Source organism: Pristiophorus japonicus, chromosome 14 (assembly GCF_044704955.1).
Source record: "Pristiophorus japonicus isolate sPriJap1 chromosome 14, sPriJap1.hap1, whole genome shotgun sequence".
Classification (NCBI taxonomy): domain Eukaryota; kingdom Metazoa; phylum Chordata; class Chondrichthyes; family Pristiophoridae; genus Pristiophorus; species Pristiophorus japonicus.
The window spans coordinates 30,271,013-30,291,843 of NC_091990.1; the positions used below are offsets into that span (position 1 = coordinate 30,271,013).

Here is a 20,831-nt window from a genome sequence, read left to right on the forward strand (position 1 = left end):
GTTTCTATGATCCCCTTAACCGTAAGAGCCATATCTAACTCCCTCTTGAATATATCCAGTGAACTGGCATCAACAACTCTGCGGCAGGGAATTCCACAGGTTAACAACTCTCTGAGTGAAGAAGTTTCTCCTCATCTCAGTCCTATATGGCCTACCCCTTATCCTAAGACTATGTCCCCTGGTTCTGGACTTCCCCAACATCGGGAAGATTCTTCCCACATATAACCTGTCCAATCCTGTCAGAATCTTATATGTTTTTATGAGATCCCCTCTCATCCTTCTAAACTCCAGTGAATAAAGGCCCAGTTGATCCAGTCTCTCCTCATATGACAGCCCAGCCATCCTTGGAATCAGTCTGGTGAACCTTCGCTGCACTCCCTCAATCGCAAAAACGTCCTTCCTCAGACTAGGTGACCAAAACTGAACACAATATTCCAGGTGAGGCCTCACTAAGGCCCTGTACAACTGCATTAAGACCTTCCTGCTTCTATATTCAAATCCCCTAGCTATGAAGGTCAACATACCATTTGCCTTCTTTACCGCTTGCTGTACCTGCGTGCCCACTTTCAGTGACTGATGAACCATGACACCGAGGTCTCGTTGCACCTCCCCTTTTCCTAGTCTGCCGCCATTCAGATAATATTCTGCCTTCGTGTTTTTGACCCAAAAATGGATAACCTCACATTTATCCACATTATACTGCATCTGCTATGCATTTGCCCACTCACCTAACCTGTCCAAGTCACCCTGCAGCCTCTTAGTGTCCTCCTCACAGCTCACACCGCCACCCAGTTTAGTGTCATCTGCAAACTTGGAGATATTACACTCTATTCCTTCATCCAAATCGTTAACGTATATTGTAAAGAGCTAGGGTCCCAGCACTGAGCCCTGCGGCACTCCACTAGTCACTGCCTGCTATTCTGAAAAGGACCCATTTATCCTGACTCTCTGCTTCCTGTCTGCCAACTAGTTCCCTATCCATGTCAGTATATTACCCCCAATACCATGTGCTTTGATTTTGCACAGCAATCTCTTGTCAAAAGCCTTCTGAAAGTCCAAATACACCACATCCACTGGTTCTCCCTTGTCCACTCTGCTAGTTACATCCTCAAAAAATTCCAGAAGATTCGTTAAGCATGATTTCCCTTTCATAAATCCATGCTGACTTGGTCCGATCCTGTCACCGCTTTCCAAATGCGCTGCTATTTCATCCTTCATGATCGATTCCAACATTTTCCCCACTACTGATTTCAAGCTAACCGGTCTATAATTGCCCGTTTTCTCTCTCCCTCCTTTTTAAAAAAGTGGTGCTACATTAGCTACCCTCCAGTCCATGGGAACTGATCCAGAGTTGATAGACTGTTGGAAAATGATCACCAATGCATCCACTATTTCTAGGGCCACTTCCTTGAGCACTCTGGGATGCAGACTGTCAGGCCCCAGGGATTTATCGGCCTTCAATCCCATCAATTTCCCTAACACAATTTCCCGCTTTATAAGGATATTCTTCAGTTTGTCCTTCTCACTAGACCCACTGTCCCCTAGTACATTCGGAAGGTTATTTGTGTCTTCCTTCGTGAAGACAGAACCAAAGTATTTGTTCAATTGGTCTGCTTATTTCTTTGTTCCCCATTATAAATTCACCTGAATCCGACTGCAAGGGACCTACGTTTGTCTTCGCTAATCTTTTTCTCTTCACATATTTATAGAAGTTTTTGCAGTCAATTGTTATGTTCCCTGCAAGCTTCCTTTCGTACTCTATTTTCTCCCTGTTAATTAAACCCTTAGTCCTCCTCTGTCGAATTCTAAATTTCTCCCAGTCCTCAGGTTTGTTGCTTTTTCTAGCCAATTTATATGCCTCTTCCTTGGCTTTAACATTATCCTTAATTTCCTTTGTTAGCCATGGTTAAGCCACCTTCCCAGTTTTATTTTTACTCCAGACAGGGATGTACATTTGCTGAAGTTCATCCATGTGATCTTTAAATGTTTGCCATTGCTTATCCACCGTCAACCCTTTGAGTATCGTTTGCCAGTCTATTCTAGGCAATTCACGCCTCATACCGTCGAAGTTATCTTTCCTTAAGTTCAGGACCCGAGTTTCCGAATTAACTTTGTCACTCTCCATCTTAATAAGGAGTTCTACCATATTATGGTCACTTTTCCCCAAGGGACCTCGCACAACAAGATTGTTAATTAGTCCCTTCTCATTACACATCACCCAGTCGAGGATGGCCAGCTCCCTGGTTGGTTCCTCGAGATATTGGTCTAGAAAACCATCCCTAATACACTCCAGAAAATCCTCTTCCACCGCATTGCTACCAGTTAGGTTCGTCCAATCAATGTGTAGATTAAAGTCACCCATGATTACTGCTGTACCTTTATTGCACACATCCCTTATTTCTTGTTTGATGCTGTCCCCAACCTCACTACTACTATTTGGTGGTCTATACACAACTCCCACTAGCATTTTCTGCCCTTTGAATTCCACAGCTCCACCCATACCGATTCCATATCATCCAGGCTAATGTCCTTCCTTACAATTGCAGTGATTTCATCTTTAACCAGCAACGCCATCCCGCCTCCTTTTCCTTTCTGTCTATCCTTCCTAAATTGACTTTAATCTCTCCACTCCCCCCGCCTAATCTCTCTCTCCTCCTCCCCCCCCCCCACCCCCCCACTTGCTGATGATAAAAAGCTACTTGGGAATGTATGTTGTGAGGTGGATGCAAAGAGACTTCAATGGGAATATAGACAAGCTAAGTGAGGGGGAAGAACATAGCATGTGGAGATTGAGTAGACTAGGCCTATATTCTCCAGAGTTTAGAAGAATGAGAGGTCATCTCATTGAAATATACAACATTCTTACAGGGCTTGACAGGGTTGATGCAGGGAGAATGCTTCCTCTGGCTGAGGAGTCTAGAACCAGGGATCACAGTCTCAGAATAAGGGGTTGGCCATTTAGAACTGAGATGAGGAGAAACTTCTTCATGCAGAGGGTAGTGAATCTCTGGAATTCTCTACCCCAGAGGGCTGTAGAGGCTCAGTCTTTGATTCAAGACAGAGATTGATAGATTTTTGTATATTAAGGAAATCAAGGGAAATGGGGATAGTGCAGGAAAATGGAGTTGAGTTTGAAGATCAGCCATGATCTTATTGAACAGTGGAGCAGGCTCGAGGGGCCAACTGGCCCATTCCTGCTCCTAATTCTTATGTTCACTACTCTTTAGCTCTACTTCCATTTTTCTTTCTCTTTCTCTCTCCAAAGAGTGGACTGCTCAAAAGAAAATTGGTAAGCTGCTTTCCTAATCGAAACTAAAACACTAAGCCTTTTAAATGATTGCCTCCAGCTTTAATCTGAAATGCAACATGCCTTTGCATTGGAAATGACGGCGGGTGTTTTAAATTAGCACTGGTTCGTCTTCAGACGCTCAAATCTTTCCAATCATATTATAGATGAACATGTCTGCAATTTCAAATATCACAAAAGCAGCAGTGAGTGACTAAGAATGAACTGCTGTTATATCAATCTTCCAGTAAATCTAGTTTATTTTTTCCTGAGAAGAACTCTGTAAAGAATTATGAGGGTAGTTTTGCTCTGGGGACTAATGTCTACCAGAAACTGCATTGAAAGTAGTTAACAGTAGAGCTGATTCAATTAATTTCTTTTTTTTTTTAAAACAGTTTCCACACTTGGCAACTATAATCTGAAGAAAGAATTTCAAAAACTTCGTTCTTATTTTGAAACAAAGAACAGACACCAGAGTTTAAGAATTATTTCAGAAGATTGGAACTAATTTCATAAAAAGTGTACAAAGAAAAAGAACAAAAATCTATTGAATTTTAGCAAAGGATTAACGTAATGTGAAGTGTGTTCGTTACATGTTGAACACCCACTGAAGTGGGTAGAGCCTTTGTCGAAATGCTATAGCTTATGCATTATTCAGTTGTATCTGTTTTTTGATTAAATGTTGTATTGAATGTGTGCAAGGATGCATTCTGATAATGTGAAAACTTTTACCTAGAGTTAAAAAAGGTTAAAGAATTTTTAAGTAAGTAAATATTCAATAAAAAAAGCAACGAGCTCCCCCAATGGCAGCATTTGGCAAATAAATGTATAGCACAATGTGGAACAGAGCCACACAGACCAGGAAGGCTCCAAGTTCAATCCATAGTCTGTGCTGAGTAAGATGCGGTCAACCAGGGCAATAGTGCAGTGCAGTGCAGTGCCCCTTGGAAAGGAATGGGAAAATTAGAGGGCTCCCATTCTTGATCACTATTCAGTATTACCTGCAGGCAAAATGTCTGCGGATGCAAAAAAAAATCAAGGTTGGCTCTTGTACCGACTGTCTGGGCTCACACATGAAGAATGGTCATTTGGGAACATTACTGGAGGATTGATTTATGGTATGAAATTAGAGAGTATCCACTTTACAAATTTGTCCTCCAATGTAAAGTGTGCCAAGAGCATACATCAGAGCATTGGACATGGTCAACACACCAAATGTTTTTCAATTCAATTTTTTTTTTTAAGTTTCTACACCTGGAAACTACAAGCTGAAGAAACCGAGCACACCCTAAATGGACAGAAAGTCTGAATTGCTGACATGTTCTGTTGGGTGTGAAGCTCATCAGGAGCGCATATTCATAAAATCCATCTTTATTTCTACTAATATGACACCATCATTGAAAATTGATATCCGATTTTCTCCAACTTTAAGTAAAACCTTTTTAAAATTGAAAATATTTTATAGGTGTTCTAGTCAGAAGTGGGATAGGATTCAATATTTTCCATTCATAAAGCTGACTAATCCATAACCCACTCGACAGGTGAGTTTTTCACCCAGCATCGCTCATGGAAATATTTCTATCTAATTTCTATCTACAACATTCCTCCAAGCTAGTTTTGTGTCAGCTCCAATACATTGCTTTTACTTTTATATACATAAAGATACTGGATGATGGACAAGTCATTCTTAATGGGATGAAACATATTTTGTAACAAGCCACAATTTCTTGATGTGCTTATCTGTTCAATAAAGTAAATCACTTGAAAATTAAAGGGGGAGTGTTTAGTCTGATACAAATGAGTATTTTAGTTTAGAATATTCCCATAAAACAATTAAACCTATTTCAATTGTTGCATGGTTACCAGATGTTGCTCCTTGCTTTTAACAGTGAGGATCCAATTTATGTTTTTTTTGGTCAGCCAAAAATCTGACTGACAGGAAGTCAAATGTAAAGGTTTCCAAATCAAGTTACTCAGAAATCTACACCCACCTGTAGGGTTTCCGTTTGTCCAAAATGAGCTGCATTCTCCCCATGGGGGACACATCCCACTTATCCAAGTCCACAGAGCTTTAGTGCAGGTTAGCAAGCCAGGTCTAAAGACCGGCAAGTGTGTGCAGGATTATTACTGGAGTTCAACCGGCTAAAACTCCGCAACTTACCAGAGCTACTTTCTGTTGCTTGTCCACTTACATCTGCTCCAGGCGTTGGATTAATTGGAGCCAAGTGAGAAGAATCCTGATCCCCATCAACAACGCTGCCAGATTCTATGAGCCAGACTGGCTGGTAAATTATTAAAAAAATGCCCTGGGATACTGCAGACCTACCTGGTTCAGGTATCAGATTGCCAATTTGATCACAAAAAGGGTTCTTTTAGTTTCAGGCTTCCACTGATAAGCATGCCATCATGAAACCACCAAATACTTTATTTGAAATGAGTCCCCAGGCTATATCGGATTACTAATGGGAGATGGTCTTCACCTTACTCTCTCTCTCTCTATCCTTCCTCCAAATTACATGAGAATCAGGTAGTAATAGCTATAGCAACACAAGATAGCAGTTATGCTCATTTTACATCACAAAAAGGTGCTAGTGCACATCATCAAACCTATCAAGGGACTGATCATCTTCAATTTGGGCCTTCTATGGAATGCTCATCACTTTCAGTATAATAGGACCTGAAATACTCAATGACGATTCATCAATCTAGGGCTGATTACATACCTAAAGTTTGTTAATCCAGTAATATGAATGCTTTACTGTATTGATCATATTAGGCTAAAGTGCTCTTTACAGAACATCTCTTCAGATTAATTCTTAAATGCAGGAATCTGGGTATTAGCTACTCTCTCCCGCCACCATTTCAAAACTGTTCATACACTAACCACAATAGTAGCGTCAGTCAGACGTGTTTTGCCAAACCACTTCTTCTAAAATCACTGATAGCCCCATAAATTTTCCCCAAATTATATTTTCCTCTCCCAGGACAGGTAAAATAGTTCCCAAATCCCTGCAACCAGCTGACAGATGGAGTGCAAGAGTGAACAACTCACTCAATAACATTTCCAACCCTTCTTGTGAGGAAGCAATGTTTGATGTTGATCTCTAATCATGTGACCAAGCTAATACATTCACAGTGCAGAGAATTATGGGCCCAGGTCCTTAGTTTATCCTTTCATGGCACAGCACATCGTACAATAACCTCCTGCATTAGCAGATAATTGTAAGTATTACAACAAATATGTCCACTTTATTGCTACAGCTTTGAAATTTGGCTCTTATTTATTGAAGCGATTTAATATTTAGTAATTTTGCAATAATTTACATTGCATGTACACTTCATTAAAACAAATTTAAAAATATTGATTACCAAGTCATTAAAATACATGATTGAACTCCACAGTAACTTTACCAAAGCAAGAGAAAGGTCACAAAACTATAATTGCACTAAATTAAAGTTTGCATTGCATGTCTCTGCAAAACTAATATTCAAAATACAGGATTATAAAAACATTTTCATGGGAATCTTTTGTACTGGTTTTTATTATCAGGAATGCAACAGTTACAGCACTACATATAAAAACAAAAACTGCTACATTAGCTACCAAGCCAAAATGTGTGTAGGGTCACCCTACCCAATATCGCCATCAACTTAACCCATTTACACTCATGATTTGCAAATAAACTAACATTCTAAGGATGCCACCACAGCTTATCTGATCACTGAAGTTTCTCCATCATCAAATACATGGTTAGACACAGTTGATTAGTTAAAATGAATGTCATTATCGTGTAAAACTGGAATTACAAGAACGCCCCTGCATTAACATTTCCCCTCCAACTCTGACAATGGCCCTCTATCACTGAACTACCCAAACCATCTATTGCTACTTGCTTTTCCGAGCCAGACTGATTTCAATAATGGATTCAGACAACTTGGATTTGGCAGACTGGAAAAGGGAGAACTAGCCAATTTAAAAGAGGAACGGTCATCAGGATTTTCCGGCTTACTAGCCCTGAAACCTCTGATGTAACTTTGCAATAATCATCAACACCGTTTCAACAAACAATAGCAAAGAGGTTGAACAATGCAGAAATTTAACTCATTGCTATCTATGGAAACATTTTTTTTTAAAGTAGGTAATCACATAGAAATAGAAGACTAAACATCATCAAGAGTATTTCATTGGCTGTAAAGTGGCAGGACATCTTGAAGTCGTGAAAGTTAGTTTTATACAGAAGCTTCCATATTTAAAATACATTGGACGGGAATTTCCTGGAAATATCTGCCATAACAATGCCACATCTATATTGCAAAGCTGTTTCCAGCGCAAAAATCTAAGGAAAATAGGGCATGTAAACGAGTTCACGCTATTCTAAATTTCCTGGAACTTTTGCAGAGAGCTCAGACGAAACACTCCCATAACTGCGCCCCTAGCTGCAAGCACAAATCTGATTCAGGTTGGTTTACTTGTAGTGTTCAGTTATGCCCAAAAAATCTACACACAAGTGGGCCTGATGTCACCTACTAGTAGCATCATTTATGACTCTTAGGATTCTCAGCCAGGCTAGACTATTTGCAGCTTGATTTTTAGAACAGATTTTTTTTCCATGTTTTTTTTTGCGTTGTCTCTTACTTTGCTTGGATTAGTTTTCCTGACCCAGATTCCTGCAAGTTCCTAAAGCTAATATTTGTAGGATCTCCACTCGTGTTCAGAATGGCAAAGTAGCACCAGTGGCTGTTCCACGGGACAATTCGCTTTTCACCATTATCATGGAGGGGCAGAGGCATGAGACACACGATGGCAGGACATAGCACAAACTCGCTATTACCTCCCCCCCCCTGCCCCACTTCCCCTAAAGGGTGCACAGAATGGACTTGCAATTTCTAGAATGTTCGAGACTTACAAGTGAAATTGTGTATTGGGCGGAGCAGTTTACATATCTGGGATCATTGTTTCACAAGTCACGTCGAAGCAAGGCAGAAATATGACACAGAATTGCACTGATGTGCCAGGCGATGATGGACTACATATGGTCGTTGCATTTCCTGCCTCCAACAAAACTTTACTTGTATAATGCGTGCATCATTTGAATTCTCCAGGATGCATTGGAGACTTGGACTGTCTCCCACACAGTCCTGCAAAAGTTAATACAGCGGACGAGTGGTGTTTTTGTTGCATCTGCCGGTCTGACCATGTCATCATTAGTTAGGTCAGAAAGAGGGCTGCCCAATCTCCAAAAGATGTGCAATCACTGTTTGTGGCTACCTTCAAGCAGTCACACACCTCCAAAGCAATCATTCCTCGTCCTCTGAAAATATGGAAACGGCCCCCTAAAGAAAACAAATAGCACTTGGCTCTCGACTGTTATATCTGTCCACACGTCAAGAGAATACGCGGGTTTTCTCTAGAACAGAGAACCGAGATGGAGACACCAGATCCACCAAGCAACGCTGTGAAGGAGCATGCTACAAAGAATGCTTACAGGGCATAACGGTCATACCAAGACCCACCCATTGACTTCACTTAGAGATAGCACCTGTGTGAAATGGTGCCCACCCTTGGTTACACCTCTTCCGAGGTCCATGGAACAGCAGGTTTGTTGCGCCATATGCAAATTAGTTTCCCAGGAATTATGGAATAAGCTCACGTTGGGAGGTTCGGTGTGAAACGCAGGGTGACTTGTGACAAACGTACCAATTACGCCTTGCCAGGATATTCCCATCCATTTTTTTTTTAAATCATGCTCCGTTTCATCTGCAATCCTCCACCATTTTGAATTCGGCTACTGTTACAGTTTAATCTGTTCTACATTATTATTATTATTATTATTATTATTATTGTCACTCATCCTGTCAATGCCCCTTTAAAAACAAGCCAGATATCAATATTACAAAGTCAGATATGAGTGACAAACTCAAGGAAAGTTTGTAGTGTAATGGCAGCATGTAAATTGAACAGCAAAAAAGTTACAAATATAGCGAGATACAGGTTGTATGAGAAATAAAATACAGAATATAGTTAATACACTGCAATGCCTGGATATTTACTGCCACAGATCTTCTGTACGTCCAAACTTGAACACCAGGCCCCTGCAAGAAATGAGACATTTCATGAGCAAAAGATTAAGAAAAAGATTTTGTATTTTAGTTGCTTAGAATTAGTGTTTAAAAGTTTTAGAAATAGACCTTGTGTAGACTTTACACGACTGCAAATATACTTACCCAAAGAAGATAAATGCATTTTGGAAGAAGACCGCTATACCAGGGTAAACATCAGACCTTTCTAAAGAAGGAAAAGAAAATCAAAAATCATTTTTATTAGCTGAAAAAAATACTGAAACACAGAACCAACAAAAACTTGCATTTATATAGCGCCTACAACTTGAATAGACACAATTGCGTTCAAAACGGAGGGATATTTTTCCAAGTCATTGATACGTAGACACTGATATCCCAACAGATGCTTTAGTAGATTTATTTGGCGTTAAATGTTTGTGTTATGGATGGTGGCAACTTTAAAGAAAAGGATTTGCATTGACAACACTTTTCACATCCTCATGATGTCCCAAAGCACTTGAAGCACACAAATTACTTCAGAAATTAAGTCCCTGTTGTGTAGGCAAACGTTTACAACAAAGGTCCTACAAATGAGATCAGTTAATCCACTTTGGTGGTGATGGTTGAAGAAGAAATGTTGGGCAAGACACTGAGCCAAGATGACACTTGTTCAAATACACAAGAAAAGCTACCTCTACTGGAGTGATAAACTGTGTATTTGGGACTGCAAGGAACTCTAGAATTCATCTGCATACCAAGACTGAGTTTGGGTAAAAATCATGTTTCCCCCTCTTCAAAAAGTTACCATGAAGACAGGCAAGAGAAATCATTAGTGGCTTTGCACTCAGTCAAAATTGCAGCTCAACTAGATTGGGTGATGAACATGACAACGGTGAAGATTTTTTTCTTGCACTGACTGGAAAAAAAATCAATTTTTTGGGAACAGGATATACAATTTCAAATCCCTGTAATGTACTGTAACTACTGTTTCTCCACCCCCAGCCACCAAGTGCAATTAAAAAAAATCATGCAGGTATTGCTGAACTGTGCAGTATTCAGCAAGTACATACACCGATACAAAGTCCAATCTTAACTCAGCCTGAGGTTTAACCCCAAAATGTATGAAAAAAAACAAAAATTAATTAGCCACAGTTCTCTGTGATTACAAACAACTCGTGATCAATCTATGTGCTCTTACTTTCTTTTTAATCTTTAGGAGGCATTGACAGAGAAGTGACCCAATGACTCGACAAAAGCGAGCAATAAATCACACCTAATTATCTGTGTTTCAGTATCAGTCAGGCATGGGACTCAATAAGTGAGTTTTCAAACAGCAGATTAGAGGAATTACTTGCAATCACTTACGTGGCACAACATAACCTCCAAACAGGATCCACATGGATGCAATGAGAGAGCCAAACGCCAACATAAAACCAATGAACAGCCAGATTCGAGCACCTGTAAAATAATCACTACTCATGGGGGTATACAACATACAATATACTGAGAGCAAATGGTCCAAATTTAATTAAAATATACAGCAGCAACTTTTTAATAATGCAGTCTTCAGGAATCTTTCAAAAAGTATGGTACAACCAGATGGGCGTTATAGACAGGATTCTCTATTAATAAAGTCATAAACAACACGAGTTATATAACATTGTGACAAGCTCTTTTATCAATCATACTTGCCACACAGTACCTTTCAACTATGACGAAAGGACAAGCAAAGTGTTTTCAATGGAAGAACAGGTTGCAGATATAATGACTTTCCGGAGCCAGTTAGGCAAACTAGTGGATAAGCAAATGCATAACTGAGACACATTGCCCTCTGGCTGCTACAAAGGTGAGCAGATCCACAAGCATGTCCTCCATTAGGTGGCAGAACTCAAATTTCAAATAAAGATGGACAGGGTACAGATGCAGCACACTCTTCATTGGTTACAAAAGTGGGGAAGAAAAACATTGATATTTTTTATATAAATTTAAAAGTTGATGAATGTTATTTATGTATTTAGATTCTCATTTGTCTGTTTGTAAACTGCGTATGTTAAAGCAGTTTTGAAACAAATGATTCAGACAGAGTTTGATTAAAGGGAATCGTAACCCATACAATCAGAATAGAAACAAAATGGCAAAAGGCCCAGAAAAAACAGAATTAGAACAGAATTTAACCAGAATCAGCCTCATACAGATAGTAGACTTCACCTTATGTTATTGATCAGAATTAAAAGAAATACCTGTCTGGCCCATACAACCTTCACTATAGCCATCTCCACGGACCTGTCCATTTGAAACAGCATTTATCCTAAAAAAAACGACATTGCAAGTCGTGCTTCATTAGGATTAGAATAAGATTGAGAATTCATGCATGTGAAACAAGTCAACAATTTAGTACTGTTTCCCTTTGGCAGACTAGGAAAGACGAGTGCATAATTTTAAAACATTACATACAAGTGCAACTCACGTTTCATACATGTTGTGCAAGCATATCACTGAGTACTGAGGAAATGCAGCCCTTCTGCATCCCTGTGGAATTGTGCTGTTGGGGCAAGGGGACTTAGGCACAGCTGCCAATGGTGGGGTGAAGGGAGTAGGCAAATATGGACGATGTCAGAGGTGGAAGTAGGCAGTCCTGGTGATGCAGAGGATAGATGCTAAAGTCAGGGTCAGATAGGACACCAAGGTTTCAAACAGTCCGATTCAGCCCAGGACAGTGGCCAAGGATGGAGATGGAATCGGTGGCTTTTGTGGCCGGGGCTGCAGACAATGGCTTCAGTTTTTCCAATGTTTAATTGAAGGGAGTTTCGGCCCATCGAGGACTGAATGTCGGACAACCAATTTGACAAAGAGGCAGTGGAGAGTTTGAGTGAGGTGATGGGGAGGTACAGCTGGACATTGTTAGTGTACATCAGGAACCTGAAGTTATGTCTTCGGACTGAGGTCGCCGAGGGACAACATGTAGATGAGAAATAGGCAGGGGCCAAGGATAGATCCTTGAGGGACTCGAGGAAAACAGTACAGAAAGGCTATTGTAGGAGATTCTCTGGCTATGACTGGGTGAGAGGAGTGGTACCAAGTGAGGGCCACTCAGCTAACAACAGAGAGGCAAGGCATTAGAGGAGGATAGTGTGGTCAACTGGCTGCAGAATAGTCAAAAAGGATGAGGAAGGAGAGTGCACAATGTCACACAGGATGTTATTTGTGACTATTAGAACCATTGCAGTTCTGGGGGCGGAAACCTGATATGGAGAGATTCAAACATAGTTATACAAAGATAGGTATGGATTTGGGAGATGACAAAAAACACGAAGGCAGAACATTATCTGAATGGTGGCAGATTAGGAAAAGGGAAGGTGCAACGAGACCTGGGTGTCATGGTTCATCAGTCATTGAAAGTTGGTATACAGGTACAGCAGGTGGTGAAGGCAAATGGTATGTTGGCCTTCATAGCTAGGGAATTTGAGTATAGGAGCAGGGAGGTCTTACTGCAGTTGTACAGGGCCTTGGTGAGGCCTCACCTGGAATATTGTGTTCAGTTTTGGTTTCCTAATCTGAGGAAGGACGTTCTTGCTATTGAGGGAGTGCAGCGAAGGTTCACCAGACTGATTCCAGGGATGGCTGGACTGACATGAGGAGAGACTGGATCAACTGGGCCTTTATACACTGGAGTTTAGAAGGATGAGAGGGGATCTCATAGAAACATCTAAGATTCTGATGGGACGGGACAGGTTAGATGCAGGAAGAATGTTCCCGATGTTGGGGGAAGTCCAGAACCAGGGAACACGGTCTTAGGATAAGGGGTAGGCCATTTAGGACTGAGATGAGGAGAAACTTCTTCACTCAGAGAGTTGTTAACCTGTGGAATTCCCTGCCGCAGAGATTCGTTGATGCCAGTCATTGGATATATTCAAGAGGGAGTTAGTTATGGCCCTTACGGCTAAAGGGATCAAGGGGTATGGAGAGAAAGCGGGAAAGGGGTACGGAGGCGAATGATCACATTGAATAGTGGTGCAGACTCGAAGGGCTGAATGGTCTACTCCTGCATCTATTTTCTATGTTTCTATGACAACACGTTCAAGGACTGGAATGTCACTATAAATCTAATTTCTACTTACATGAGAAATGCAAGTGTTGCTATAACTCCACAGGTGTGGTAGGAATGGTTGAATGTTTCCATAGCTGGGTACTTCACAGCAGCATCGATGATTATCCACCAGCCTGTGAAAAACTAAAGATACAAAGTGCTTCAAAATTCCATAAGTGGATGGTTAAGTAAAATTTAGTATTCATTTTCTCTAATTCACATGATTGGAAAATTCCCAAGTACAAATAAAAATATCTTGGGGGAAAAACAAAGTTAGCAGATAAGGCACAACAAAAATAGTTCACCCATAGAGAGTAAACCCACACAGACAGAAACTCCAGATTCAATCCCACAGCTGCATCATTAGCTGCTCTAAGCCAAGGCATCAGTAGCACTGTTACAATTTGCCTCAGTCCCAGTCCCCTAGATTGGGATAAGCAGACTGGATTCCTGCTCTTGATCATAATAGATACCTTTACATGTAGTAGCTATGTACAGTTTTTGGTTGAGGAGGAGATAGGCTTGGCTATGACAATCCCATGGTCAAACAGTCTGCTGACACTCAAGGCTCACATACGAATATTAGCTTGAGTGACGTACCAGAGGATACCCAGTATCTATGCAATCAAATCAGCAAAGTGTTAATTCTTCAGGAGAGAAAAAGAGGGACGACATTTTAGAGGGTGGAAGAGAAGGGGAAAAACAAATGATTTATTTATGTATGTAGTATAGAAGTGATTAGGCTTCAAGTAATATTCAACATACTGGACTCAACTAACTCAGCACACACTTCATATTTAGTGCTCCACTCAAATGTTTAGATGCTGTACCAACACAATAATGTACGTAACTTCAGTGATAATGATGCTACTCAATCATGGAACACAACAGAATAATTTAAACAGCGTTAGGAGGATTAACTAGGCGAATTCTGAGTGCAACATGCTCTAGAGCTTGGTTAGTGTCAGGTATTAGTGCTTCTGCAATTACATACAAATCTTGTACCTACTCTATTCCAAATCATCACTTCTATAATGATAATTAAAAAAGGAAACTAAATGGGCAGGAGATACATACCAACACACCAGCAGCTATTGATGCAATGGAATTCCGTTTCTCACTCCAGTCAATGCATTCACATTCTGGGCATCTGATGTTATCTAAAAATCCCGACATCCTATAAACCCAAAACAAAATTGAGACAAAGCCACATAAATTACACTTTAAAAAAAAAACATACCTAGTTTCAGTCTTAAGGAAAACATAGAATCATAGAATAGTATAGCACAGGAGGAGGCCATTCGGCCCATCAAGTCTGTGACAGCTCTTTCAAAGAGCAATCCAGTTAGTCCCCCTCCCCCTCTCTTTCCCCATATCTCTGCAATTTTTTCATCCTTCAACTTTTTCTCCAATTCCCTTTTAAAAGCTACTATTGAATCTGTATCCATCACCCTATCGGGTAGTGCATTCCAAATCCTAACCGCTCGTTGCACGAGAAAGTTTTCCCTCATGTCGCCTCTGGTTCTTTTGCCAATCACCTTAAATCTGTGCTCTCTGGTTATTGACCCTTCAGCCACTGGAAACGGTTTCTCTCACTCACTATTTTAAACATCTCGATCAAATCTCCCCTTAGCCTTCTCTGCTCGAAGGAGAACCACCCCAGCTTCTCTAATCTCCCCCCATAACTGGTATCCCTCATCCCTCATCCCTGGAACATTCTAGTAAATCTCTTCTGTACCCTCTCCAAAGCCTTCATGGCCTTCCAGAATTGGACAATACTCCAGCTGGGACAAACTAGTGTTTTATATACATTTAGCATAACCTCCTGGCTTTTGTACTCTATGCCACCTTATAAAGCCCAGGATCCCAGATACTCTATTAACTTGATAAAGTAATTTTGCTAAAGTGCTTAATCAAAATATAATTAGGTTTGAGGGAGAAGAGAGAGTCACAAACCAAGGTTTTAAATTTAAGTACCGGTACAACAAACTTTGAAGGGATGAGACACAGATTGACCGCAGTAAATTGGACTGGACTGTTAATGGGTAAACCTATAGATAAACAGCAAAAAGTCTAAGTATTTGGTATGGTACAAAACCAGTATATACCCTGAATGCCAAAAACTCCACTTGTGCAGTTAAATCAACCATGGTCAACAAATGAGGGAAGAGAAATCAAAAAAGGCTTACACAAATGCAAGGAAAAAGTAGAAGAGCAGACAGAGAGCTATAAAAAGCAACAATGGTATACATAAAAGATGCACAAAAGATGCAAGAGGTGCATAAAGGAATATGAAAAAAATTGCTAAGTATATCAAAGCTAACAGCAAAAGATTTCATAAATATATTGAAATAGTGTGGTAAAGAGAATTATGGGCCCATTAAATTTGGATGCAGGCATGACTATAATGGATGAGTAGAAAATGGCAGACCTTTTTAAAAAAAAAAAGAGTACTTTGTAAACATTTCCAGTGTGCAGGAAGGGGACAAGTTACCGGCAGCACAAGTGAACCTAAAAATAAGTCAAGATGAGGAACTAATGGATTTAATACAAGTTAAAAAATGATAATGGAGAAAATGATTTGTCTACCTCGAATCCAATCTCCATTAACCTGATGGTCTCTGTCCCAGGGCATTAAAAAAAAAAGGTGAGGAGATTGCAAATGCATTAGTCAGTTTTCCAAAGCTCTCCAGATTCAGGAATCGTGCTTTTGGATTGGAAAATTCCAAATGTCACTCCATTATACAAGAGATGGTGAGAGAAATCAGGTAACTACAGACCTGTCAGTTTAGCATTAATTATGGGGAGTTATTAGAATCTATCATCAGAGACAGAGTGACTGTGCACTTGGATAAGTATCAGTGGATCAAACAGAATCAACATGAATTTGTGGAGGTTAGATCATGTCTGGCTAATCTAGTTGATTTTTGAGGAGATTACTAGTATGGTTAGAGGAGTGTCTGTATGGACTTCCAGAAGGAATTGTTACAGTTCCACACAAGAGACTATCAGCAAAAATATCACATGGAATTGGAGGCAACCTTGTAGTATGGGTTGGTAATTGGTTGCAAGGTAGGAAACAGAGTTGGGATAACGGGTTCATTCTCTGATTGATGAGATGCAATCACATAGGGATTCGTACTGGGGTCTCATCTTATGCAGGTATATTAATGACTTGAATGAAGGGAGAGTGCGCTGTATATCCAATTTTCAGATGACATTAAAGAGATGTTGCAAGATATGTGGATTGGAGGAAGTTATAAAGGGACATTGACAGATTAAGCAAGTGGGCAAAACTATGGCAGATGAAATTCAGTGTGGGGAAGTGGGAGGTCATCCCCTTCGAATCAGAGAAGCACAAATCAGCATATTTTCATAATGGTCAAACACTAGGAGCTGTGGAGAAATAAAGGGATTTAGGTGTCTATGTACACAAATCACAAAGCCAATGCACAGATCCAAAGAGGCTAATGAAATGATGGTCTTTATCTTGTGGATTAGAATTTTTAAAAGTTTCAGTTGTACAGAGCTTTGGTCACACCCACTGGAGTAGTGTGTTCAATTTTGGGCACTGAACCACTAAAATGATAAGTATTTGATCGGGTAGTTACAGAGAAACTATTTCTTTTGTTGGGAGAATCCAGAACAAAGAGGGCATAATCTTTGAAGTGAAATCAGAAAGTATTTTTCACCCACAAAGAACTTGCATAGAAAGTGCCTTATTCACATCTTTAGGGCATCAAGTGCCAATGAATGCTTTTTGAAGTGTAGTTACTGTTGTTAAATAGGCAATCACCAGTAATAAGAGTCAGCATCCAAGTTACACACAGCAAGATTCAACAAACATCAAAGTAGGGGTTGATCAGTCAGTCAGTCAGTGTGGGGCAGTGAAACAAAAAATGTGAAGTGGGGAATGTTGGCCAAGACATCAGGGGATTTCTCAACTCATCCAAGTGGAGCTGAGTCCATGATCAGATCAGCCATGATACTGATGGCAGAACAGGCTCGAGGGGCCATATGGCCTACTCCTGTTCCTATTTCTTATGTTATGAGATATCACAAGGGTGGTCAAATATGTGAGTTTTGAAAAGGGCAGCAAAACAGAGGTGGGGCCAGCAGGTTTGGTGAAGCCCAGAGCCGAAACAACTAAAGGCACATTCACCAATGGTGGGGCGCAGGCAGAATACACAAACTGAAAGAATCAGAAGGGTTCCCAGGGAAGGGAAACATTGTAAGGCTGGAGGAGGATACAGAAATAGGGAGGGGCAAGACCATGAAGCGCAGGGGAGGGAGGGGGGGGGGGGGGGGTGGTGCAAGATTGCTGAAAGACTGGGAGGCAGTGTAGGTGATCAAGGACAGGGGGGGGGGGGGGGGAGAAAGGGGGTGGTGATGCAGGTAGAATACATGCAACAGAGTCTTGGATGAGCTGAAGTTTACAGATAATATAGGATGAGAGGCCAGGACAGCATTGAAAGTCAAATCTGGAGGGGACAAATGCATGGATCAGGATTTCTGTGACAGGTGAGCTGAGCAGGCAATGAAATCAGAGAATATCATAAGCTCCGCTCGGGGTTAAATAGGACACCAATGAGCTGGAGACAATGATCAGAAAGGAATTGGTGGCAGGGGTTTGGGTTTGTGGTGACAAAGGCTAGAGATAAACGTGATAGTAAATTAGAGAGCACAATGCTCAAACAGGAAATCAACTAGTTCAAATTATAAAAATGTAATAATGAATGCTTTCAATGCAGTAATATCAGCATTATTCATCAGTTTGGTGTTACTGAAGGGGCAACAACAATTAAGACATACCAGCATATTTTAAAAAGGTAGTCACTGCACTCAAAATAAATACCAGTTCCTTCCACTTTAGAATAGATATTCCAGAACACAGTAAAATACATACAAATCTTAAGTTAACTAAATAACCCAAATCATTAATACAATCAACAAAAAAAATGAATACCATTTGCTTAAATCATGAGCGGCAACTTCTTGTCAGTTATATGAAAAAATGATCCATTAGATAAATTAATGTTAGCTAAATTATTAGGAGGATGCAAAGCAGTCAGAGGATTTTACTGAGACGAGTCGGGAAAGTGAGTGAGTAGGCCTTGCAGTGCTCTCGGGATTTATAGTCCTGCAGGATTAGCACTCGGTTGTGAGTGGCTGGAAGCCCGTGCTCCAAAACACGACACTCCCTATGCAAATAGCGCTGGCTGTGCGCATGCTCATTGCGCCCAGACTTCCACACACAGCTGCGACAATGTCTTTAATTAGATAACAACCGCCCAGTCCACCTTCATTCACAACGGCAACGACGCCCGAAGACTGCACATCGTGAAAGAAAACATCCGAAATAAAATCGTTAAACCTTAAAACGAACAAAACCGAGAAATTAAAGACAATCCATACTTGCTTATCCACCGATTAAAAACGCTCACAAACAATGCTCGCTCTTCTCTCAGCAGCGAACCCTAACGCGCATGCCTATTAAGGCCCGGAATATCACGTGACTCCTGACGTCACGTCCAATGACGCATCCTTTAAAAAATATATAAACGACGCCTGATGATCTTGCGGCGCATGCGCTTCAGCAGCCAAGTGCGAGTGCGCATGCCTATTAGGGCATGAATCATCATGTGATCCGTGACGTCACGTCGAATGACGTAATCCTTTTAAAAAAACTGTAAAAATGCTCCAGGTGACCTTACGGCGCTTGCGCGTCAGCAGTGAAGTGGCAACGCGCATGCCTATTCCATCAAATGGCCTGGCCCATCAAGTGACGTCACGACGATTGACGCCTTCAACAAAGGACCAAGTGACCTTACGACGCATGTGCACAACACCACCAACAGCAGCAGCGCCGCGCCGACAAAATGCCGAAGTATTACTGCGATTACTGTGATACTTACCTCACACACGACTCCCCGTCTGTCCGCAAAACGCACTGCGAGGGCCGTAAGCACAAAGAGAACGTCAAGGACTATTACCAGAAATGGATGGAGGAGCAGGCCCAAAGCCTGATCGACAAAACGACAGCCGCTTTCCGCCAGGGTAAAATCCCTCCCACCGCGCCGTTCCCGGCGCCGGCCGGCCCGCCTCCCGCCGGGGCCGCCATCCCTCCGCCGCCGGGCAATGTCGGCGTGCCGCCGCCGCGCCCCGCCATCTTGCCGGGGCCGCCGATGGGAGGGCCGCCCATGATGCCGATGATGGGCCCGGCGCCGCCCGGGATGATGCTGGTGGGCCACGGGATGAGACCGCCGATCGGAGGCCCGATGCCCATGATGCCGGGCCCGATGATGGGGCCGCACCGGCCGATGATGGTGCCGTCCAGGCCGGGATTGATCCGGTCGGGCAGATGAGCAGTGCCGTGAGGGAGTTTATTCAGTGCAGTTTTCCCGTACCCCCTGAAGCCAAGGCAGTCGGAGGGCAGCGTCGCCGTGTGAAGATCAGATTTGTAACCGTCTTTTGTTGTCAATTGCGGCATTGCATCTCCACCGCCATCTTTATTGCCACCAGCCCGCTGCGGGTATTACCAGCGCATTTCTGGCTTGTAACCCAGCGATTTATTGTAGTCTTCATTAGTGCAACTTTCACCTTTTGTAAATGCCCGGTTGAGAGCGAGGGTTTCACTGATTCTGGAATTCTACAGCTTTTGCAGAAAACAGACGGCTTGCGTAACATTTTTCTGTTTTTTTAATATATATGCCCCATGTGTTTAGCAGATGAACGGCAATCTGGCTTTCTAATTGTCCATTCATTTCTGGTCTTCCTGTGCCACATGCCATTCCTTGGCCGGAAAGAGGATGGCTGGTTGGAAATCCTCGAGTTCCCATACAGTTCTAAATTTTGTTTCTTATCCACTAAATCAAAGATTCGCGGCTGTGGCTGACCCATTTGACTGTGCAAATGCATTTAGTCATAAAATATTGGATTAAATTGTATGTGGATGTTCTTATTTCTTTCTCCATAATGGTTTTGAGTAACTGAACCAACCAGCTGAAAAACTTAACTTGGAAGTGCACTGATATTAAACGTAACAATTTGTTTAGTTGCATTCTTTTGCAATTAATTTAGTGGAAATCTCTATAATAAACTTCATACTTTGGACAGACCTGGTTTCTTTTGCTGTCTTATAAAAAATAAAATGAAGCTGTTATTTTGGACCTGAAACGTGGTGTAAAGAAACAGAAATAATTGTTCATCTCAGATACTGTATTAATAGGTGAGTTGATTGCCCAAAAGTGGAAGGAATTTGTAAATGGGATTATCTCATTTTGAGAGAAGCTTATTGTGCAATTTTAGACTAGTTTCTTGTACAAATGTTGTCAAATTATCTAATTGGGGATGTGATTATGCTAGAGCTGTTGATTTGTGTGTATTTATAAGAGAATG

At 41.3% G+C, this 20,831-nt stretch overlaps 3 protein-coding genes across 4 annotated transcripts in view; 2 read left to right on the top strand and 1 right to left on the bottom strand.

Annotated features, from left to right (window-relative positions):
- The window catches only part of rhd (Rh blood group, D antigen), a 47,051-nt gene extending 41,983 nt beyond the window's left edge, over positions 1-5,068 (top strand). For both annotated transcript variants that reach the window (XM_070899082.1, XM_070899083.1), the window contains exon 10: positions 3,682-5,068. In XM_070899082.1, coding sequence (XP_070755183.1) covers positions 3,682-3,708 — 27 coding nt within the window. In that variant the 3' untranslated portion in view covers positions 3,709-5,068. The remainder of the gene's footprint in view (positions 1-3,681) is intronic.
- A 4,168-nt stretch (positions 5,069-9,236) lies between these two features.
- tmem50a (transmembrane protein 50A) lies at positions 9,237-18,939 on the bottom strand. The gene is made up of 7 exons (XM_070899084.1): positions 18,849-18,939; positions 14,511-14,610; positions 13,465-13,577; positions 11,587-11,654; positions 10,712-10,804; positions 9,512-9,572; positions 9,237-9,379 (listed from the first exon to the last, which is right to left on the bottom strand). The coding sequence occupies exons 2-7, from the start codon at positions 14,607-14,609 to the stop codon at positions 9,334-9,336; spliced, it is 480 nt and encodes a 159-aa protein (XP_070755185.1). The 5' UTR covers position 14,610; positions 18,849-18,939; the 3' UTR covers positions 9,237-9,333.
- Positions 18,940-19,228: 289 nt separating this feature from the next.
- Positions 19,229-20,551, top strand: snrpc (small nuclear ribonucleoprotein polypeptide C). Its single transcript, XM_070898458.1, has one exon. It carries the CDS (start codon positions 19,313-19,315, stop codon positions 19,796-19,798), a length of 486 nt encoding a protein of 161 aa, XP_070754559.1. The 5' UTR covers positions 19,229-19,312; the 3' UTR covers positions 19,799-20,551.
- Positions 20,552-20,831: the final 280 nt, after the last annotated feature.